Source organism: Dipodomys merriami, unplaced genomic scaffold, assembly GCF_024711535.1.
Source record: "Dipodomys merriami isolate MVZ:Mamm:240054 unplaced genomic scaffold, mDipMer1.0.p SCAF_1, whole genome shotgun sequence".
In the NCBI taxonomy this organism is placed as follows: Eukaryota; Metazoa; Chordata; class Mammalia; order Rodentia; family Heteromyidae; genus Dipodomys; species Dipodomys merriami.
Window position 1 is genome coordinate 49,561,206 of NW_027202270.1, and position 17,460 is coordinate 49,578,665.

Genomic DNA, 17,460 nt, shown 5'->3' on the forward strand with positions numbered 1-17,460 from the left:
AATAAGGATGAAAATCTGGAGGAAAAGAGAGGATAAGGGACGATATTTTTTTAAGGGATGATATTTTTAAGGTATGTCATAGTCATGTATTAAAATGATCACAATGTGATGTATTATTTTGAACCATTAAAATACACACTCATGAGAACATGTGTCAAAATATAAGTTAAGGAAGGAAAAGGGAAGGAAGGAAGGAAGGAAGGAAGGAAGGAAGGAAAAAGGAAGGAAAGAAGGAAGGAAGAAAGGAAGGAAGGAAAAAGGAAGGAAAGAAGGAAGGAAGAAAGGAAGGAAGGAAAAAGGAAGGAAAGAAGGAAGGAAGGAAGGAAGGAAGGAAGGAAGGAAGGAAGGAAGGAAGGAAGGAAGGAAGGAAGGAAACTCATATAAAATAGCTGCTCAACAAAGCACACAACCCACTCTCCATATCTGAAAGCTTGGAATAATAATTAAATTAATACCTACATGGGTTGTAATAAAGATTTAAATGAATTCTTAAATGAATTTATATTGTAACCAGTATTGCATTATTTAAACATTAGTATTATCATCAGCATCAATGATGCTGTAATTGTTATTGTTTCTACTTGGATATTAAGGTTTCACTTCTGGTTTAATTGTCCCCAGAGGGACTCTATCGCCCTGGGTCTTCTCTTGTAATTTTAAAGGTAATTAAGAATCCTAAATTTTAAGTTTGCCACAGCTTGTGGCAAAGTTTTCCACAATGAGAGAGGCATCCAGTGAAAATTTTCTGCAGTATGTAAATGCTGCATATCCTTTGAGTGCAAGTCTTACGTTTAACAGGGACATAAAGTCATGTGCAATTAAAACTTGCTGCTTATTTAGTGTCATAAATTTTCTGTGGTGCATGTCTGAGATTTTTGGTTGCACTTTGAACAAAAAATTTCTCCAGTTTCCTTTGAAAGAAGAATGGAGGATGCATTGTGTGTGTGAAGTTTGCTCATGGATGGGAATAACCGCACAGATGGTCTGGAAGCAAACTGTGGTCCACTTTTAAGCATCTGCCACTCAGAAAGCCCACAGTTCATTGGGTACAGGCACAGTAGCTAAGAAAGGATGGGACCCATCTGCTGATCATTCTTCAGGTGGAAAACTGCCCGGAAAGGCTCAAATCTTTGAAAAACAACCCTCAAAATCACAAACCTCCCCAAGCTCTGTAGGATCTAAAAATTCCTTCCAGGGATTCCAAAAAGTGGTAATCTTACAAGATCTCTGAAGTGGCAGCCAAAACACTTGGTTATTACCATTGCAAAACATCCAGGAAGAAGGCAACTTTAGCTCTGCCAAACTCTGGCATATTCTTACAAAGTAAAATATTTTATTGTACAAAAGAAATTTTGGAAATGTCTATTTACCTGGTGTGGAGAAGAAAATCTCTTCTCATAGGTCAATCTGCTTCCTTCTAAGGAAAACCGGAATCCTTTTCTTCTTATGCTGTCTTCAGATTCTGATTTTCGGACTACCTCTTCCTTCTCTTCTTCTCCAGACTGTTCTTTCTGCTTCTTCTTCTTTCTTCTGTTTTTCAGCTCTTTTTCACTCTTGGAGCTCAACTTGGATGCTACGGAGGAGCTCTCGGAGAAAACTCCTATTCCACCAGCTCCGCTGAAATCTCTAGATTCAGCAGATGCTGCAGCTGCTGCTGCCTACAAGGAAAAATGAACAACCAGCTGCATATATACTTCTAAATGGCTATATATTTACTGGTTCTTTTACCTTTCATATGCAGAATGCATCCTTGTAAATCAACTCTATTTTTTTTTGTATTTTGGAAAACAAAAAACCTTCCTCAGACAAATAATCACATCACTGTTTTCATGAAAGTGCTGTCCACGTTTCATGCCCAGTGACATGATAAAGACCTGCACGGGGTTCTTTCACATTCCGTGACACAAAGCAGGCCCTCAGTATCATCCTGATTTTGTCCTATGACTTCAAGAATATCTCAAGAAGGGACAGAAATGAAGAAGTGTCCTATTACCCTTGACTTGCTTTGGGTCATGAACACTTGCTCTTGACAAGGAATTTTACTTCCAGACTGAGTAAGTGAATTTCATTAAGCAAAGTGTTTAACTTACGGAACTTTTTTTTTTTTGCTGTTTACTTAAATTGAGTATTTCACTAGTCAATTTATGCACAGCAAAGATGTATAACAGACTGTGTATTGTGGACTCCCAGATCCTGGTATCTGTGTATAAATTAGAAAAATACAGGTTTTGAAAGAAGCCCAGTGTTGTTACGTCCTCAGAACACTTGACTTGATTGTTTTCAGGGAGGCCAGTTTAACAGAGAAGACTCACTCAACATCCAACACCAAAATAAGCAATTGGATTACTTAATGTCATCAAGTCAATAATTAGAGTGATATATGCTTTATTTTATTTTAGAGTGATATATGATTTATTTTGAGGACTCACCAAGTCCTCAAAGGTTTTGCAGTATGAGAGGCAAAGTAGCTTTTTAAAAAATGATTTTCTGATGTAATTCACAAACCTGCATTTGAAACTTATGTATGGAGAACTGCTGTTGTCATTGTTCTAAAGGCTTTTGCCATTCCTGAGTACATATAACCTTGGTGGTTTGACTCTAGTATTCTGACCTCTGTCCCCTCCAGTGACACTATAATAGAGAAACAACTATAACCTCTTGCCCAGGAGACTAAGTAGTATTTCAATTGAGGTTTATATCTCTCTACCTTGTGAGCCTGCATGAATGAAAATGTTAATAATTTCCTCAAGAGGTCACAAGGCAGAAGAGAAAAGTCAATAAAGCAACTGTACTTCTACATGCTTTGATGTCATTAGTATTAACTGTAAGTATCAGAATAAAGTCATATTCCTCCTCCCAACCACACACACACAGCTAACGTATTTCTAATGTCAGAGAATTTAGAGAAATAAAATGTAAGGCCTCTAGGCTTGAGAACTATACCTGAGCTTCTTCCTGCTGCTTTTTAAGCTGTTCAAGCATCTGCTGAAATTCTGCCTCTTTCTGTTCTGCCTCTTCCAGTGTAGCTTGATTCTGCTCTTCATAAGCCATAGCCACCACAGCCAGAATCAAATTTATAAGGTAGAATGAGCCCAAGAAAATGACTAGCACAAAAAATATCATGTATGTTTTCCCAGCAGCACGCAGTGTCTGTAAAAATGGAAGAGGCATTTTAATAAATATTTTATATAGGATTTTACAAGCTCCCACTCGAAGCAATAAAATTTTCTATACCAGTTCTCTTGTTCTCTGTAGTTCACAATTCCCAGAAGAATCATTATGTCTGTTCTTACCAGTTGATAGAGGTTTTCCCAGAAGTCTTGAGTCATGAGACGAAACAAGGACAAGAAGGCCCAGCTAAATGTGTCAAAGCTTGTGTAGCCATAGTTGGGATTTCGACCCGCCTTCACACAAATGTATCCTTCTGGACACTGGCTGTAATTCGGTTACAGTAAAGAGAGGAAGTCAATGGCTTTAAGTCTGCTGGTTAGTATTTCTGTTTTTATAGATGCCAATCTATTTTATCTGAGCACTAGGGAAAGCTGATTTCTCTAGCCTTATGTAGTACTTAACCCTGCAGCATGTGGAGAGGCTTCGGTATATAATACCGTCTACGAATTTCAGTTTGTATATCCTTCTAGGGTCCTCAGTTATAAAGTTATATTCACCACCTATCCATATAAAAGTAATAATATACTGATTTACTTTTTCTGAGACTTAAGGACTTGAATCAGATTTCCCCTGAAGATGTTCTGAGGCAAAAGAATATGTAAATGTGTGGCAGGGTAGAGAGATGATGTGGAGACTGGAGGTATGACAATGAGTGGAGGCAGCAACACTGTGCAATGGGGATTTCATAGAATAATGTACCGAGTAAGCAAGCATCACCTCAGTGTTGTGCCTGATGCTTCTAGGTTGAATGATGTTGGGCAAGTTTCCTAATGTTGCTAGCTTTTAGCACCTAATATGTAGAATGGGCTAACAAAAGGACTTGCCTTGAACATTTGTAATAATTGGACAAGACATTGTAGAGAAAACATTTAGGATAACCCAGACAAGGAATTCAAATGTCTGTTTTTATCTGCTATTTTGTAATCTGTAGATAAATGCAGTAAAAGTTTCATCACAGGAGATAAGTGCAGAGGATATTATCACTGGGAATTTTGCTACAGGTGCCACTGGTTAATTTCCATGTTATCATCCACAGGAAAACATTAGACTTTTCCCTACAGTTCTGAATGTTTCCAAATAGTGAAAGGCAATTCTTCTCTGAATTTTGTAATAGCAAACTTTAGCATGATGTCATGCATAATAAATTAATTCCTATAGTAATATTATATTTATTAATATTCTTAATGACTATTATTTTATTTGTTACATGAAAATGGAAGGCAAGGAGCAATGATAGTATACAGTGGAGGTCAAGTTTGAATTTATGCAGACTCTGGGCAATACTCTTTATTTTAATGCAATTTACCAAACTATGCTTGACATATATTACCATATTGACATTATTTTCATAATTTTAACCCATTGATATCCCATTATCGTAAAATAGTATAGTAATTCAACCTCATGCTTATGAATTTTGTTAGTTTAAGCTTCTTAGGTATATGCACTGCTTTCCTCTCTAATTTGGAAGATTAGATGTGACCTAATATGGAAAAACTTGCTGCAGATGAGTGTGTGAAGGAGGTGAGAATCCACACTTATCCTGGCTATTTTGAGAGTCAGCATGAAGGGGAATTTGTGGAGGAGTGAGTGGGTACTAAGAGGTGAGAAGAGTCAAGTTATTGAGGCTGACAGAGTAAGGACGACTAAGAATCAATAGGAAACACTACTTACCCTGCATCTGAGCTGTTACCACAAAGCAGAGCATCATTTTGCCCTTCCAAAAAATAAAAGTGACCTATTTAAAGAGCAAGGAATAGTAAGAGTCAATTAAAGGGCTTTAAAATGTCTTCAGCACTGTATTTAGCTAGCAAAGCTTAACAATGTGTGCATTTCTAATAAGATAGACAAAATAACTGATATTAATGCAACTGTTTAGGGTACTTGAAGAGAGAGCTGTATAAGTAAGGCTGCTTACTTAGCACAAAGTGAGAGAGAGGGAAGTCTTGTTGCTTTTAAGTGCTTCCAAGTAAATGAAAGATTATTTTACAAATGCCTTTTGACTGGACTTTAAATAGATCCAGACATATTTTTCTTCCCCTGCCAATTTTCACTTAATTTCTTGTAAGACCTGGGCTTAGGTGTTATTCCTTCTTATAGTGTTTATTTGGGGGTTTTGATTGACTTCTCTCTTTTAAGTGAACCAAAATGAACATTAATTTATCTAGTTAAATTAAGCTTTAACAAGTTGGAAAAAATCCTTTAGGAAATATAACTGTACAAAACCATGTATATTTATTTAGCTGCAGACAAAATGTCCCATAGAGATAAACAAACACATACAAGAACTGCTCTCAGAATTATTAAGTTAATATTTTAGACTATTGAAGCACTATATTCAAAGGTTACTCTAAGGACCTAGGTGTGGTGAGGTATACCTTCAACCTCAGACATTCAGGAGACAGAGATTGAAAGGATTAAAGTTGAAGTCAGCTCTTGGTAAAAACATGAGACCTCAACGTATGAAGTTATCTTAAACTGTATAACAACTACTTGGCAAGCACAAGGGACTGAGTTCAAACTTCCATTCTACTAAGAATAAATAGTATTATTCTAACATATTTTGTAGAAAAATCATAATTTTGTTTGCAAATTTAGATCCATCTGTCAAAATATGCATCACAAAAAATCCTTGGTGTTTATACATTTAAATTCAAGTCTGTTAATGTGACATCAAAATATATATGGCTATTTTACCTGTCGAACATTTAGGGACTAGATTTTTGTCTCCTAATCAACAAGTATTTACTAAACATAAAATGATAAATAATGAAAATCAATTTCAAAGATTTGATTGCCTAAAAAATTAAAGCCACTTTGACATTAGAAAAAAGCAATAAGATGGAAAAAATGTTGAAAAATATATTTGCCAAAGGAAAGACATGTTAGTATATTTGGTAAATTAAAGGGTCCATATAAATTCCAACAAAATATTTTCACTTGATAAAATATTGGGTAAAATTATCAGCAAATAACTCACAATTTATGAACTCTATAACTTGTTAATGGTATTACAAGTCTTAATTCTCTGAATTAATAGTTAAGAAGCAATAAAAATAGCATTGAGCACATTTTCCTTCTATTTCTTAAAAATATAGCTATAGTAAATATTTCTGAGAGTTCGGGCAGGAGGTAGTGAGTAGAAATATGAGTAATTTAACACTATATATCTATGGTCTTAATATTTATTAGCACCTTCTCAAAAATACTGTTATTAAAAATCTATTTGAAGGAAATTATCTGAAATATATGGGCAAATCTTGTCACCATCTGTTATTTTACTATTAGCATGTGGGAAACCTCATAATTAATGGAATGATTTATTTTATTTATTCATTTACTCAATAAATCTTATCTTCTCTAGTAAAATTTTTCATCAGAATGTTATACTTTAAACAATATTATAGTGTGACAAGTATGTAATTTCATGAATTTCTGAAAGCATATAGGGTAGGAAAAATATCTCAAATTATTAATAGAATTTTGCTAGCCTACAAGTATGCAGAGAGGAAGAGACTTAGGCTATTAGATACAGAGGGACTGGCCTCAGTGATAAGAGAAATTCCCAACTATATGGCATATAAACGTATTCTGATATCCATGCCTAATATAAAAGAAAATTACACTGATAAACATTATACTATGGCATATAAACTTATTCTGATGTCCATGCCTAATATGAAAGAAAATTACACTGATAAACATTATACAATGACTAATATAAAATCAACCAAGTACAGTATCAGCAATGAAAGACTGAATGGGGATGGTTTAGCTTTTGAGTACACATCATATATGTCTATACTCTGAGTTGATAAGAAAGTCCAAATTATTTTCCCTCACATTTCCTCTTCCTAACAACACATCAGCATACTACACTGAATGGCTCAAATTTTGTAATGTATACCAAATGAATATTTTTGTGCATGCAGCATAATTTCAAACTGTCTTCAGTACTGGATGTAGAAAAGATAACACACATTCAAATGATGTGTTATCAGAACAATTGACATGTAAGAAAAGAGGAATAAGATACTGTTGAATTCCACTATGCCATTTTTGAAGTTACCCCAAATCACCATAAGACATTTGTCTCACATCAGACTTGAGACAATTTCCATCATATACGTTTTTGAATATTAAAAGAACTATAAACACAGAAAGGTTAAGGGTCATGTCTTACTTTTATCCTCTATGTATTCATCCCAGTTAAACATGCTCACAGTCCTATTGAATGTAGTACCATTTCCATCCAATGAGTTATTAAAGAAGGAAGTGATGTTTAGTTCAAAGGAAGAATTGTCTGGGGGCCATTGCAAACATTTATTCCTCAGGTTGCCCATGAACAGCTGCAGCCCAATGAGAGCAAACACGCTCAGACAGAACACAGTGAGGATCATGACATCGGAGAGCTTCTTCACCGACTGGATGAGGGCGCCCACAATGGTCTTCAGGCCTACAAACAAAATCAGGAGGAAGAAGTTGAACATGTGGTTCATCGGCTACTTTACCAACAAAAATATCATCAGTTTGTCCTGGAAAATATAAATGTCATGCAAAATGCCAACAATATTAGTTGAATGTGATTGAATAACATTTTTATGATAAGCTGGCTAGCTGGTGAAAATGAATGAAAGCAGAACTTGTATGTGTATTGCAAACTGAATGGAAATGAACCAGATGTATTTCTCAACACTCCTTAGAGCAAAGAGATGGTTTGTTGTCCATGCTTAAACATCAACCTCATGTAAACATTTCGCTTTTATTTGCAGAAGTCTTACTCTCCAGCCCAATATTGTTTTGAGAAAAGTCCAGGGAATAGAATGAGAAATTTGGAAGCCATTGAGGTTATACGTTTACAAATTTTAAAAGCCTGATTATGGGTCAAGAGAGGGAAGACATCTGAAAAGTGAGCCCCATGCAGCACCCATGCCACCTCTTGCTTTTCATTTATCTGCAGTTATAAAGATTACCAGGTTTCGACCGACAGGGTCAGCTTTGCAACAGCTTGAGTGTCTCATAATTTATCTTCTATGCAGAAAGCTTGATATTGCAGGATGCCCACTAGAGAGCCTTGTACTGTAAATGCCTCATGCAAAACTCGTTAAACTCAAAGGCTGATTTAGAACAAGTTGAAAAAAAGCAGCCAGTAAAAAGCCAAGAATAAAGTCCATCCAAACCATGATGTACAAATTCTTGCTTTTTACAGTTATTTGCAATATGCGACAAGCAATAAAGCTTTTGCAAAAAAAAAAAAAAAAGCTGTGATTGTAGCAACAATGCAGCTAAAGTCAGCCTCGGTGTTTAACCTAACTCTCACCTGGAATGACTGAAATTGTTTTCAATGCCCGGAGAACTCTGAACGTTCTCAACGCTGAGACATTGCCCAGGTCCACAAACTCTGTCACATATCTGTAATAGGGGTCCACACACAAACACAATGACAGAACACAAGAAACAGTTGGAGATATAAGGGCCTACCACCTTATACCAGTTTCTTCTTACCTGGGATTACAGAAATAGTTTTCAAAGCTCTCAAGACTCTGAAAGTTCGAAGAGCTGAAACATTGCCTAGGTTTACAAATTCTGTTACATACCTGTAGAATTAAATCAGAGTTATTCAGAATTTTGAGAAATCTAAGCCTGTGTTGGTCTTTAATTAAGACCTTTTTCAACTTCATTGAATTCTGCCACCAAATTTCTCATTTAAGAGAAGAATGGCATTGCAATCTCTATTATTTGTGAAGCTTTATTTCATTACTTTACAGTGCTAATTGAAACCAAAGCTATATAATTTATTAGGATAGCTCCTAGTTTCTCCTAAACAATTTGATTGGAAGAAAAGATCCCAAATTTACATGACGACTAAGAAAATGCTTGATTTGTCAAGAGAAGCCACCACAGAGAAATAAGCTTTCACCAGTAATTTATTTTTATCAGGATAGAAAATGCATGACAATACTTACGCAAACGTGATGACTGTGAAATCCAACCAATTCCATGGATCCCGTAAAAATGTGAAATCTTCTAAACAAAAACCTCTGGCAAGTATTTTAATAAGTGATTCAAACGTATAAATTCCTGTAAAGGTGTACCTGAGAGAAAATAGCCAAGCTCACAATAAAAATTTTATAGGTTACGCATATTTACATTGTTATTATTATTAATCACATTTGGTGCCAGGGACCTCCAACAGGTTTAATTAAATGAGTTATCACTGAGCTATGCTTTTTGCCCTGTGTACTTTAAGATGCTTTGAACAACAATGACAAAAAAAAATCAGAGGATTTTGTATTGGTCTCCTTTTGATATAAATAGTACTATTAAATTCTGAAAGTACTATTAAATTCTGAAAGCTAATGGTAATGAAGATATTGACTGTAAATAAGTGAATATTATACTTCTATATTAATACATTTAAAGAATTAAAATAATATCTATATACGGTGATATCAAAATACACTGGGATATTAATCCCAAAATGAATAGTGCATTTTCCTTTAATGAACCTTTAGGTGCCAGCAAATGGGCCAGGTACTGGAGGCTCATCTTTAATCTTAGATATTTAAAAAGTAGAGATTGGAAGGATTATGGTTTGAAGTCAGCCCAGGCAAAAAGATATTGTTGTGATTAATCTAGGTGTGGTGTGTTCCACTTATTATCCTAGTTATGGTGGGAAGTATAAATAAAAGGATTGCAGCCTAAGCAAAAAGGAAGACCCTCGTTCAAAAATAACCAGAGTCAAAAGGTCTTTGCTCCATAGCGAACAAGAAGTTCCATGTTAAGACCCAAGTATTGCCAAGAAAACTGGAGCCAAGACATGTGTATCACTAAGACAGAACTGTGATAGCCTTGAGGAAAGGAATACATGTTAAGCATAACGTTTATCAGGAAACATTAACAATTACTGATAATTCTCAAGTATAAGACTCACAAGAAAGAAAAAGGGTTGTACACATGGGCAGACAAACCACTGCACTAATCTAAGCAATTTAAGCAAATGATTGTTAGCTTTGTCCTAAAGGAGATTAGTGCTTGAAATGAGTTGGAATCATTGTCTGCTTTAGTGGAGCTGGCATGATTTGTTAAACTGATTTGTTAAAGGTCTCAAGATATTAAAGTCATAAGTGGAAACATAAAGGGTTATCAATATTGAGACATTTAAAATTGTCTACTTACTCCACATTCTTTGTCCAGTCTGGAGGGTTACTCATTGTCATAAATACACAGTTGGTAAGAATTGTGCACATAATAAGCACATTGAATAAAGTAGAAGATTATTGTCAAGGAAGACAAAGTTCAATAGGGAAACCTCACTTTAATGCACTATTAGATCTCACCATCATGCAGTACAAAACCTATTTTATTTTACTCATTTAATTATTTACTTTTGTTTGTCATTTCTGTAATAACAACAACTCCATATAGAGAACATTCCCTTCAGGCAAAACCATGGACTGTTATGAAGCTATTCAGAAAATTTAGTGATTAAGAAGATTAAATGCAATGAAATGAGTTCATTGGTGAATAATTTATCAATTTAAGTTTTCCTAATGATAGACCCAACTAATAGAACTGCAAGTTCAGCTTGAAAAATAAACCCTGACAAAAATTGCAGAAAAGGAGTTGAATGATTAATTAAATGTACTATAACATTGTTCTAAGGTTCATCCTGGAAGGATGTCTTATAATAAGGTCCTTTATAAATGGAGTGCAAAAATCTACTGTAATTGTTCATTAAATTCTGAATTCTATGAGAAGATGTCTGGCATTAATGCTAGCATTTTGTAGAATTGTCGTAAGTCCAAGTTACTAATTAAATTTCCTCATTATTGTTTGATTTAGCTTAAAAGCAAGAAAAAAACACCTTTCCACAAGACCAAATTAGTGGAAATTTGTTAAATCTCCTCTACCTTAATATACTTGGTACATAGTAGACATCCAACAAATTGCTTCCCTTACTGCCTGAAACTTCATTTATAATGAATATTTGACTGGTTTCATTCTATCCCTCTTTTCTTTTTTTTTTTAAATTTAATTTAATTTTATTTGTGAACATACTGTACAGAGGAGTTACAATTACATGGGCAGGATAATGCATACATTTCTTACCAAGCATTGCAGCCTCCTCCTTTGTTTACCCTTCACATCCCTTCCCAGCCTCCCCCCTCCCCCCCAATCCCAATCCTTCTCCTCCCCCCCCAGCTTTCCCCCTCCCCCCCCCCCCCCCCCCGCACCGACATTGTAAAGCTCATTTTGGACATGACAACTTGTACTTCTCATTGTTGCAACAGGTCCACCTGTATCCTTAAACAACTGGTTTTTCCCCATCTCCTCCACAAGTTATACTGACATCAAATATAGTGAAAGCAGGGGTTATACTGTGGGGGAGGGACATACAAAGCAACAAAGAGATAATCTTATAAATGCATTAGAAACACATGCATGAAAGAAAAAAAACATTAAAATACACATCTAAGGGTTCATTTTCCTGACATCACATTATCTGACCTTTTCCGCTTGACTCATACATATACTAGATATTACAAATAAGGGAAACCATGGGACCTATGTTTCTTTGGGCCTGGCTTACTTCACTTAATATAATTTTTTCCAAGTTTTTCCATTTCCTAACAAATGGGGCAATGTCATTCTTTCTGATGGAGGCATAGAATTCCATTGTGTATATATACCACATTTTCTTGATCCATTCATCTACTGAGGGGCATCTGGGTTGGTTCCATATCTTAGCTATGGTAAATAATGCTGCAATAAACATAGTTGTGCTGGTAGCTTTAGTGTGGTCTTGTTTGTAAACATTTGGGTAAATGCCCAAAAGTGGGATTGCTGGATCATAGGGGAGATCTATGTGAAGTCTTTTGAGGAACCTCCATACTGCTTTCCAAAGTTCTATCCCTCTTTTCTAATGTATGATAGCCAATACTCTTTACTGTCCTTAAAAGAAAACAATTTTCATTTACATTTCTTTTATGGACAGAGCTGTTGGACATTTCTTCATGTGTCTATTGACTATTCTTATTTCCCATCCAGAGAAATCTCCTTTTAATTCTTTAGCCCACTTATCCCATTAACAAGAAAACTAATAATAGATGCTGGTGGGGGTGTGGGGAAAAGAAATACTACTACACTGTTGGTGGGAATGTAAACTGGTTCAACTACTCTGAAAGCAGTATGGAGGTTCCTCAAAAGACTAAACATAGAGCTTCCCTATGATCCAGTAATCCCACTCCTAGGATTTACCCAAATGATCACAAACAAGGCCACACTAAAGCTACGAGCACAACTATGTTCATTACTATAGCTAAGATATGAGGGCATCCTCAGTAGATGAATAGATCAAGAAAATATGATATATATGCAATGGAATTCTATGCTTCCATCAGAGACAATGACATTGTCCCATTAGTAAAGAAATGGACAGACTTGGAAAAAATCATATTAAGTAAAGTAAGCCAGACCCTAAGATATATAGGCTCCATTGTTTCCCTTATTTATAATAGTTTATGTTTAAGATAGTGCTAGAAGAGGACCACAATAGCTCAATAGCTATGTACATATGACTATATAAAATGATGCTACTCAAAATGAACACCAAAACATGGAAGCAAGAGGTTTTGTTTCTTTGTTTTTGTTTTATAACATACTGTGTGAAGTTATTGCTTTTTTCTTTCATATTTTCCCCATTGGTTTATCCCCTGTTGTCACTGTGTTGAATTTTGGTATCTTGTGTCTTGTACATTTGTTTATCTGATTTAGGGAAGGGAAAGAGAATAACAAAATGGTGAGACAAAATACAAAGGGTAAACAAACGTAACAGCAATACTCACAAGACACTACAGCTTGGAGGGAGAGGAGCTGTTGGGGAGGAAAGTGATAGACAACAGGGAAGGGATAAAAATATTGGACAAGAAATGTACTAATTACTTTACTTATATAACTGTAACACCTCTGACATCACCCTTACAATACAATACAATAAAGTTAATAGAAAGAAAAGAAAATAGGAAAAATAGAAACAGAAAAATAGAAAAAATGAGAAACTAATCATCAGCCAAATAATTGAAATGACTTTTATACTTAATATAAAGCATCTTATATATATTATATAGAATATCATCCTGTATCCAAGTACATTTTTATATAATTATGAAGACCTCAGAAATGGAATACATGATACTTATATTCTTTCACACTCCAATATTTTTGTCACAAATCTATTCACTTACACAAGGGAAAACATCTACATGATTGCAAGTGCTGTTCAGTAAGACAAGAGAGTGCACTGTGTTATCTTCATCTAAGAAGGAATTACCTTTGCACCTATAACTCGCTTTCATCAAATGATTCACAGCATTTTTTTGTGTTATAAGGTTCTTGCTTAATCCTCAGCTTGCTCAAATACATCCACACAAAACCAGTTACAAGTGAAGAACGTGGCAAGCCATGTTAGAGCACTATAATCTAGAGAACACAGTGAAACATGATTTTAAAGAAACACAGTATTCCTCTTATGTGGAAAACAAACAAAAATAATAAAATAAAAGATATTTTGCCATTAGTATACAAAACCAGAGGTTCCTCTGTACCTGAAGTTTTGACAGGTTCTTGGAGGCACAGATACCATTCTAATGGTATGGTCACTAACCACAGTGGCCTTCAACATAGTCCTGTGTTTTTCTACTTGGCTCCTCCTTTTATGTCCCCCAAAGTCATTTTCAAATGTCCCCTTTATACATTTTTTCATACATTTATATTTTGTAAACAGTTTTAGAAAAGAGCTTCAATTCAACATGTCAGTTTTTGAGTACAATACAACTTGATCAATGTCATCCCTTATATCAGTCTCCCGATTTTCCTCTAATTTCTACCTTCTTCCTTGTCCTTTCCTTTCCCAATTGATGACCCATTTCTTTTTTTTTTTTTTTTTGTCTTTTTTTTCGTACTGGGGATTGAACCCAGGATGTTGCACTTGCTAGGCAAGTGCTTTTGCCACTGAGCTACATCCCAGCCCTTGATGACCCATTTCTTACTTTACCAAAAAGAAGGAAGCACTAGACTCCACTGACTTTCTCTAAATTTATAAGCCTTTTTGTTGTTTTTGCTTGTTTGTTTTTTGTTGTTCATGAGGCTTGAACTTAAGGCCTGGGTGCTGTCCCTGAGCTTTTTTGCTCAAAGCTAGCACTCTACCACTTTAAGCCACAATGTTACTTCCACAATGTTACTTTATTATTTTGGTGGTAGTTAATTGGAGATAAGAGTCTTACAGACTTTCCTGCCTGGGCTGGCTTTGAACCTTGATCCTCAGATTTCAGCCTCCTAAGTAGGAAGGATTACAGGAGTGAGCCACTAGTGCCTGGTTTATAAGCCTTTCTTTATTGAGACCAATTATTTCTTTCTTTCTTTTTTTTTTTTTTTTTGGGTCCAGTCGTGGGGCCTGAACTCTGGGCCTGGGTACTGTCCCTCAGCTCTTCAGCTCAAGGCCAGCACTCTACCACTTGAGCCACAGCGCCACTTCCGGTTTTTTTTTCTGCTTATGTGGTGCTGAGGAATGGAACCCAGGGCCTCATGCATGCAAGGCAAGCGCTCTACCACTGAGCCACCTTCCCAGCCCCGAGACCTATTATTTCTTTGCTATTAAAGTGACGAACTTTTCAGTCTCTTCATCATAATCTGCACACCTTCCACCTTTCACAGTGCTCCAGCAATGTCTTATCTCTTTTTTCCTCTTATTGGTGGTGTCTTGAATACTTTCGGCCTCTTCATATCAACACAGACTTGCTTATATCTCTTCGTTTTGAAGGGTAGAGATTTTCCTTTTAACCCATGACCCCTTTTTATTTTATTTTTTAAAACTATTTAGAGCCCTACCTCACTCTACTTTACTCTGAGATAAAATTTATGAAAGAACCTTTTTCTCTTTCTTGATCTTTTTAATCTATTATATATTTAACCCATACCTTTTCTGGAGATGAAAAATCTCTATGCTATGTCCCTGAAAATAGAAAGACAATTTTGAGTTTTGTTTGATTTTTCTCTCCATTTGTAGCCAACAAGATGAATCCTCTCTTTTGCACAATGTTCTTTTTTCTTTGCTTATACAAGGTCCCAATTCTTTGGTCTGTTTGTGCCTCAGAGGTAACACCTTTCTCACATCTGTTGAAATATTGCCATTCAACTTTACAACGTCGGTGGGGGGTGGTGGGGAAGGGGGAGGCTGGGAAGGGATGTGAAGGGTAAACAAAGGAGGAGGCTGCAATACTTGGTAAGAAATGTATGCATTATCCTGCCCATGTAATTGTAACCCCTCTGTACAGTATGTTCACAAATAAAAAAAATAAAAAATGAAATATTGCCATTCCCTTTCAGGAAGGAAAGAACACAGTATATTTAAGCCATTTTCTCCTCCTCCATTATCTTCACCCTCCTAGAGCTCCTCAGCAAACATAGCTCCAGGTACTGTTCCTGAATCCACCAATATCAAATGGGGGAGTGGCTTATCTTTTGGTGTCTACATATGTTGTTGTCCAGATAAGATCTGCACTATATTTCTCATCTACCCTTCAAAATAATTCAAACAATTTTGAGTTCTAGCACGGAACTAACAATCTTTTCATTTTATCCCTCTGCTCTATCAATTGCTTCTTTGACATGTTCATGGCCTATACAATGTGCCATTATCTTACTAGGAACTTAAGAGCAATCCTGTATTTCTTCCTCTGATTAAGCATACACATCTAACAGACCACCAAAATGTCATCAATTCTTCCAACGACTATTCAGAAATAGGCGTTCCATTTTAATATGTCCAAGTTCTCATTAAGACTAATACCCAGTCAAATAATCCTTCAGTACAAACTGGCCATTTTGTATCTGTGTTTGGCTCTGTTCAGTCCATTCTGCACACTGCAAAAATGACCTTTGTAAATGTCATTTGGATAATTTTGGTACTTCTCAATACCCTTAGAATGATAATCAAATGATTTGAGAGTCAATATTATAATAAAAGGCCTGGATTCTGTCTACTTCACTGTTCAAAATAGCACCTGACCTGTTTGGGTCTACTAGTTGTACATGTTAGGGTGCCTTCACGTATTTCTACAATAGCAAGCTTTACATATTTTGTATACACAAATGTCTGCATTTTAAATGGTGGAACATAGATTAAACATAATGTAGGAACTAAGAGCTTCATGAGATTTGTGCTATATACTAATCTCAACCATGTTTTTAAATTCTTAAAAGTTGTTCCTAAAATAGTAGAATCTAATTATATAATAAAGGTTATTCTAAAACTAACAGTAGAAGTAATGATGATTTTATAATAAGTCACAGATAATGTCATTATGCTCGAGTTTTCTACATCATATGATTATAATTTTGATACTAAAATATATACTTCAGATAAAATGCATGACAGACACTTTTAAATATAAGTGCTTTCCTTTTAATATAAAATATATAACTAGCCTTAACCTGGAATACCTGACCTGACCAACCTGGGGTCAGGATACCTTGACCAGCCATACAGGCTTCAGCAACTTGTATGATTCTCAGAGGTTCTGTTTTCTTATTCAAACCTGGAAGGTAGTGGTAACACATATCTCATTGGATATAATCATTATCGGTTAAGACAATAATTATCAGTTACATTTATTACCACTAATAAGTTATTAAACATGAAATGTAGAGTGTTTCTAGGTCATTTTTAAGGATTTGAAAGCAGATGTAATTAGTATAAAAAACTTTGTAATGTTATATACTATCCACAGGAGCTGCAGCAAAATTTTAAACTCATTATATATATATAAAGAGTGCATATATATTTATATTTATGTACATGCTATAGTTAGAAAACAGTTTATTGTTAAAGATTTTGTAACCTAAAAATGGGGAACTAAGCAAAGTAGGACAGATATGTTTCTACCCATCAGTACATAATTCTGATCTAGGATGAATACTGAGTGACTGTAATAAGTAAAATGTTAACTCTTCAGATGTTTAATATTTGCAAATTTGTATTTGTCATTACATAACTAGGTTGTAGCTTTTGAGCACTGAAAGCAAAGAAAATGAAATCATTATGTTGTATCATTCTCTTTTTTTCAAATTTGTATAGTTCTTTGCATGAAAAACTATTATCACATTAGATGAGTGCTGTGGCTCATGCCTGTAATCTTAGCTACTCAGGAGGCTGAGATTTTAGGATTGAGGCTCAAAGCCAGCCCGGGCAGGAAAGGTCATGAAACTCTCATCTCCAATAATCCACCA

The 17,460-nt window shown here is 35.3% G+C and overlaps 1 protein-coding gene across 2 annotated transcripts in view; it reads right to left on the reverse strand.

Moving 5' to 3' along the window:
• Positions 1-17,460, reverse strand: part of Scn2a (sodium voltage-gated channel alpha subunit 2) — a 124,008-nt gene that overhangs the window by 62,551 nt on the left and 43,997 nt on the right. For both annotated transcript variants that reach the window (XM_070021800.1, XM_070021810.1), the window contains exons 4-11: positions 10,351-10,440; positions 9,138-9,266; positions 8,492-8,583; positions 7,355-7,627; positions 4,846-4,909; positions 3,294-3,435; positions 2,944-3,150; positions 1,371-1,658 (exon numbers count right to left, since the gene is read on the reverse strand). In XM_070021800.1, the coding sequence (XP_069877901.1) occupies positions 1,371-1,658; positions 2,944-3,150; positions 3,294-3,435; positions 4,846-4,909; positions 7,355-7,627; positions 8,492-8,583; positions 9,138-9,266; positions 10,351-10,440 (1,285 nt within the window). The remainder of the gene's footprint in view (positions 1-1,370; positions 1,659-2,943; positions 3,151-3,293; positions 3,436-4,845; positions 4,910-7,354; positions 7,628-8,491; positions 8,584-9,137; positions 9,267-10,350; positions 10,441-17,460) is intronic.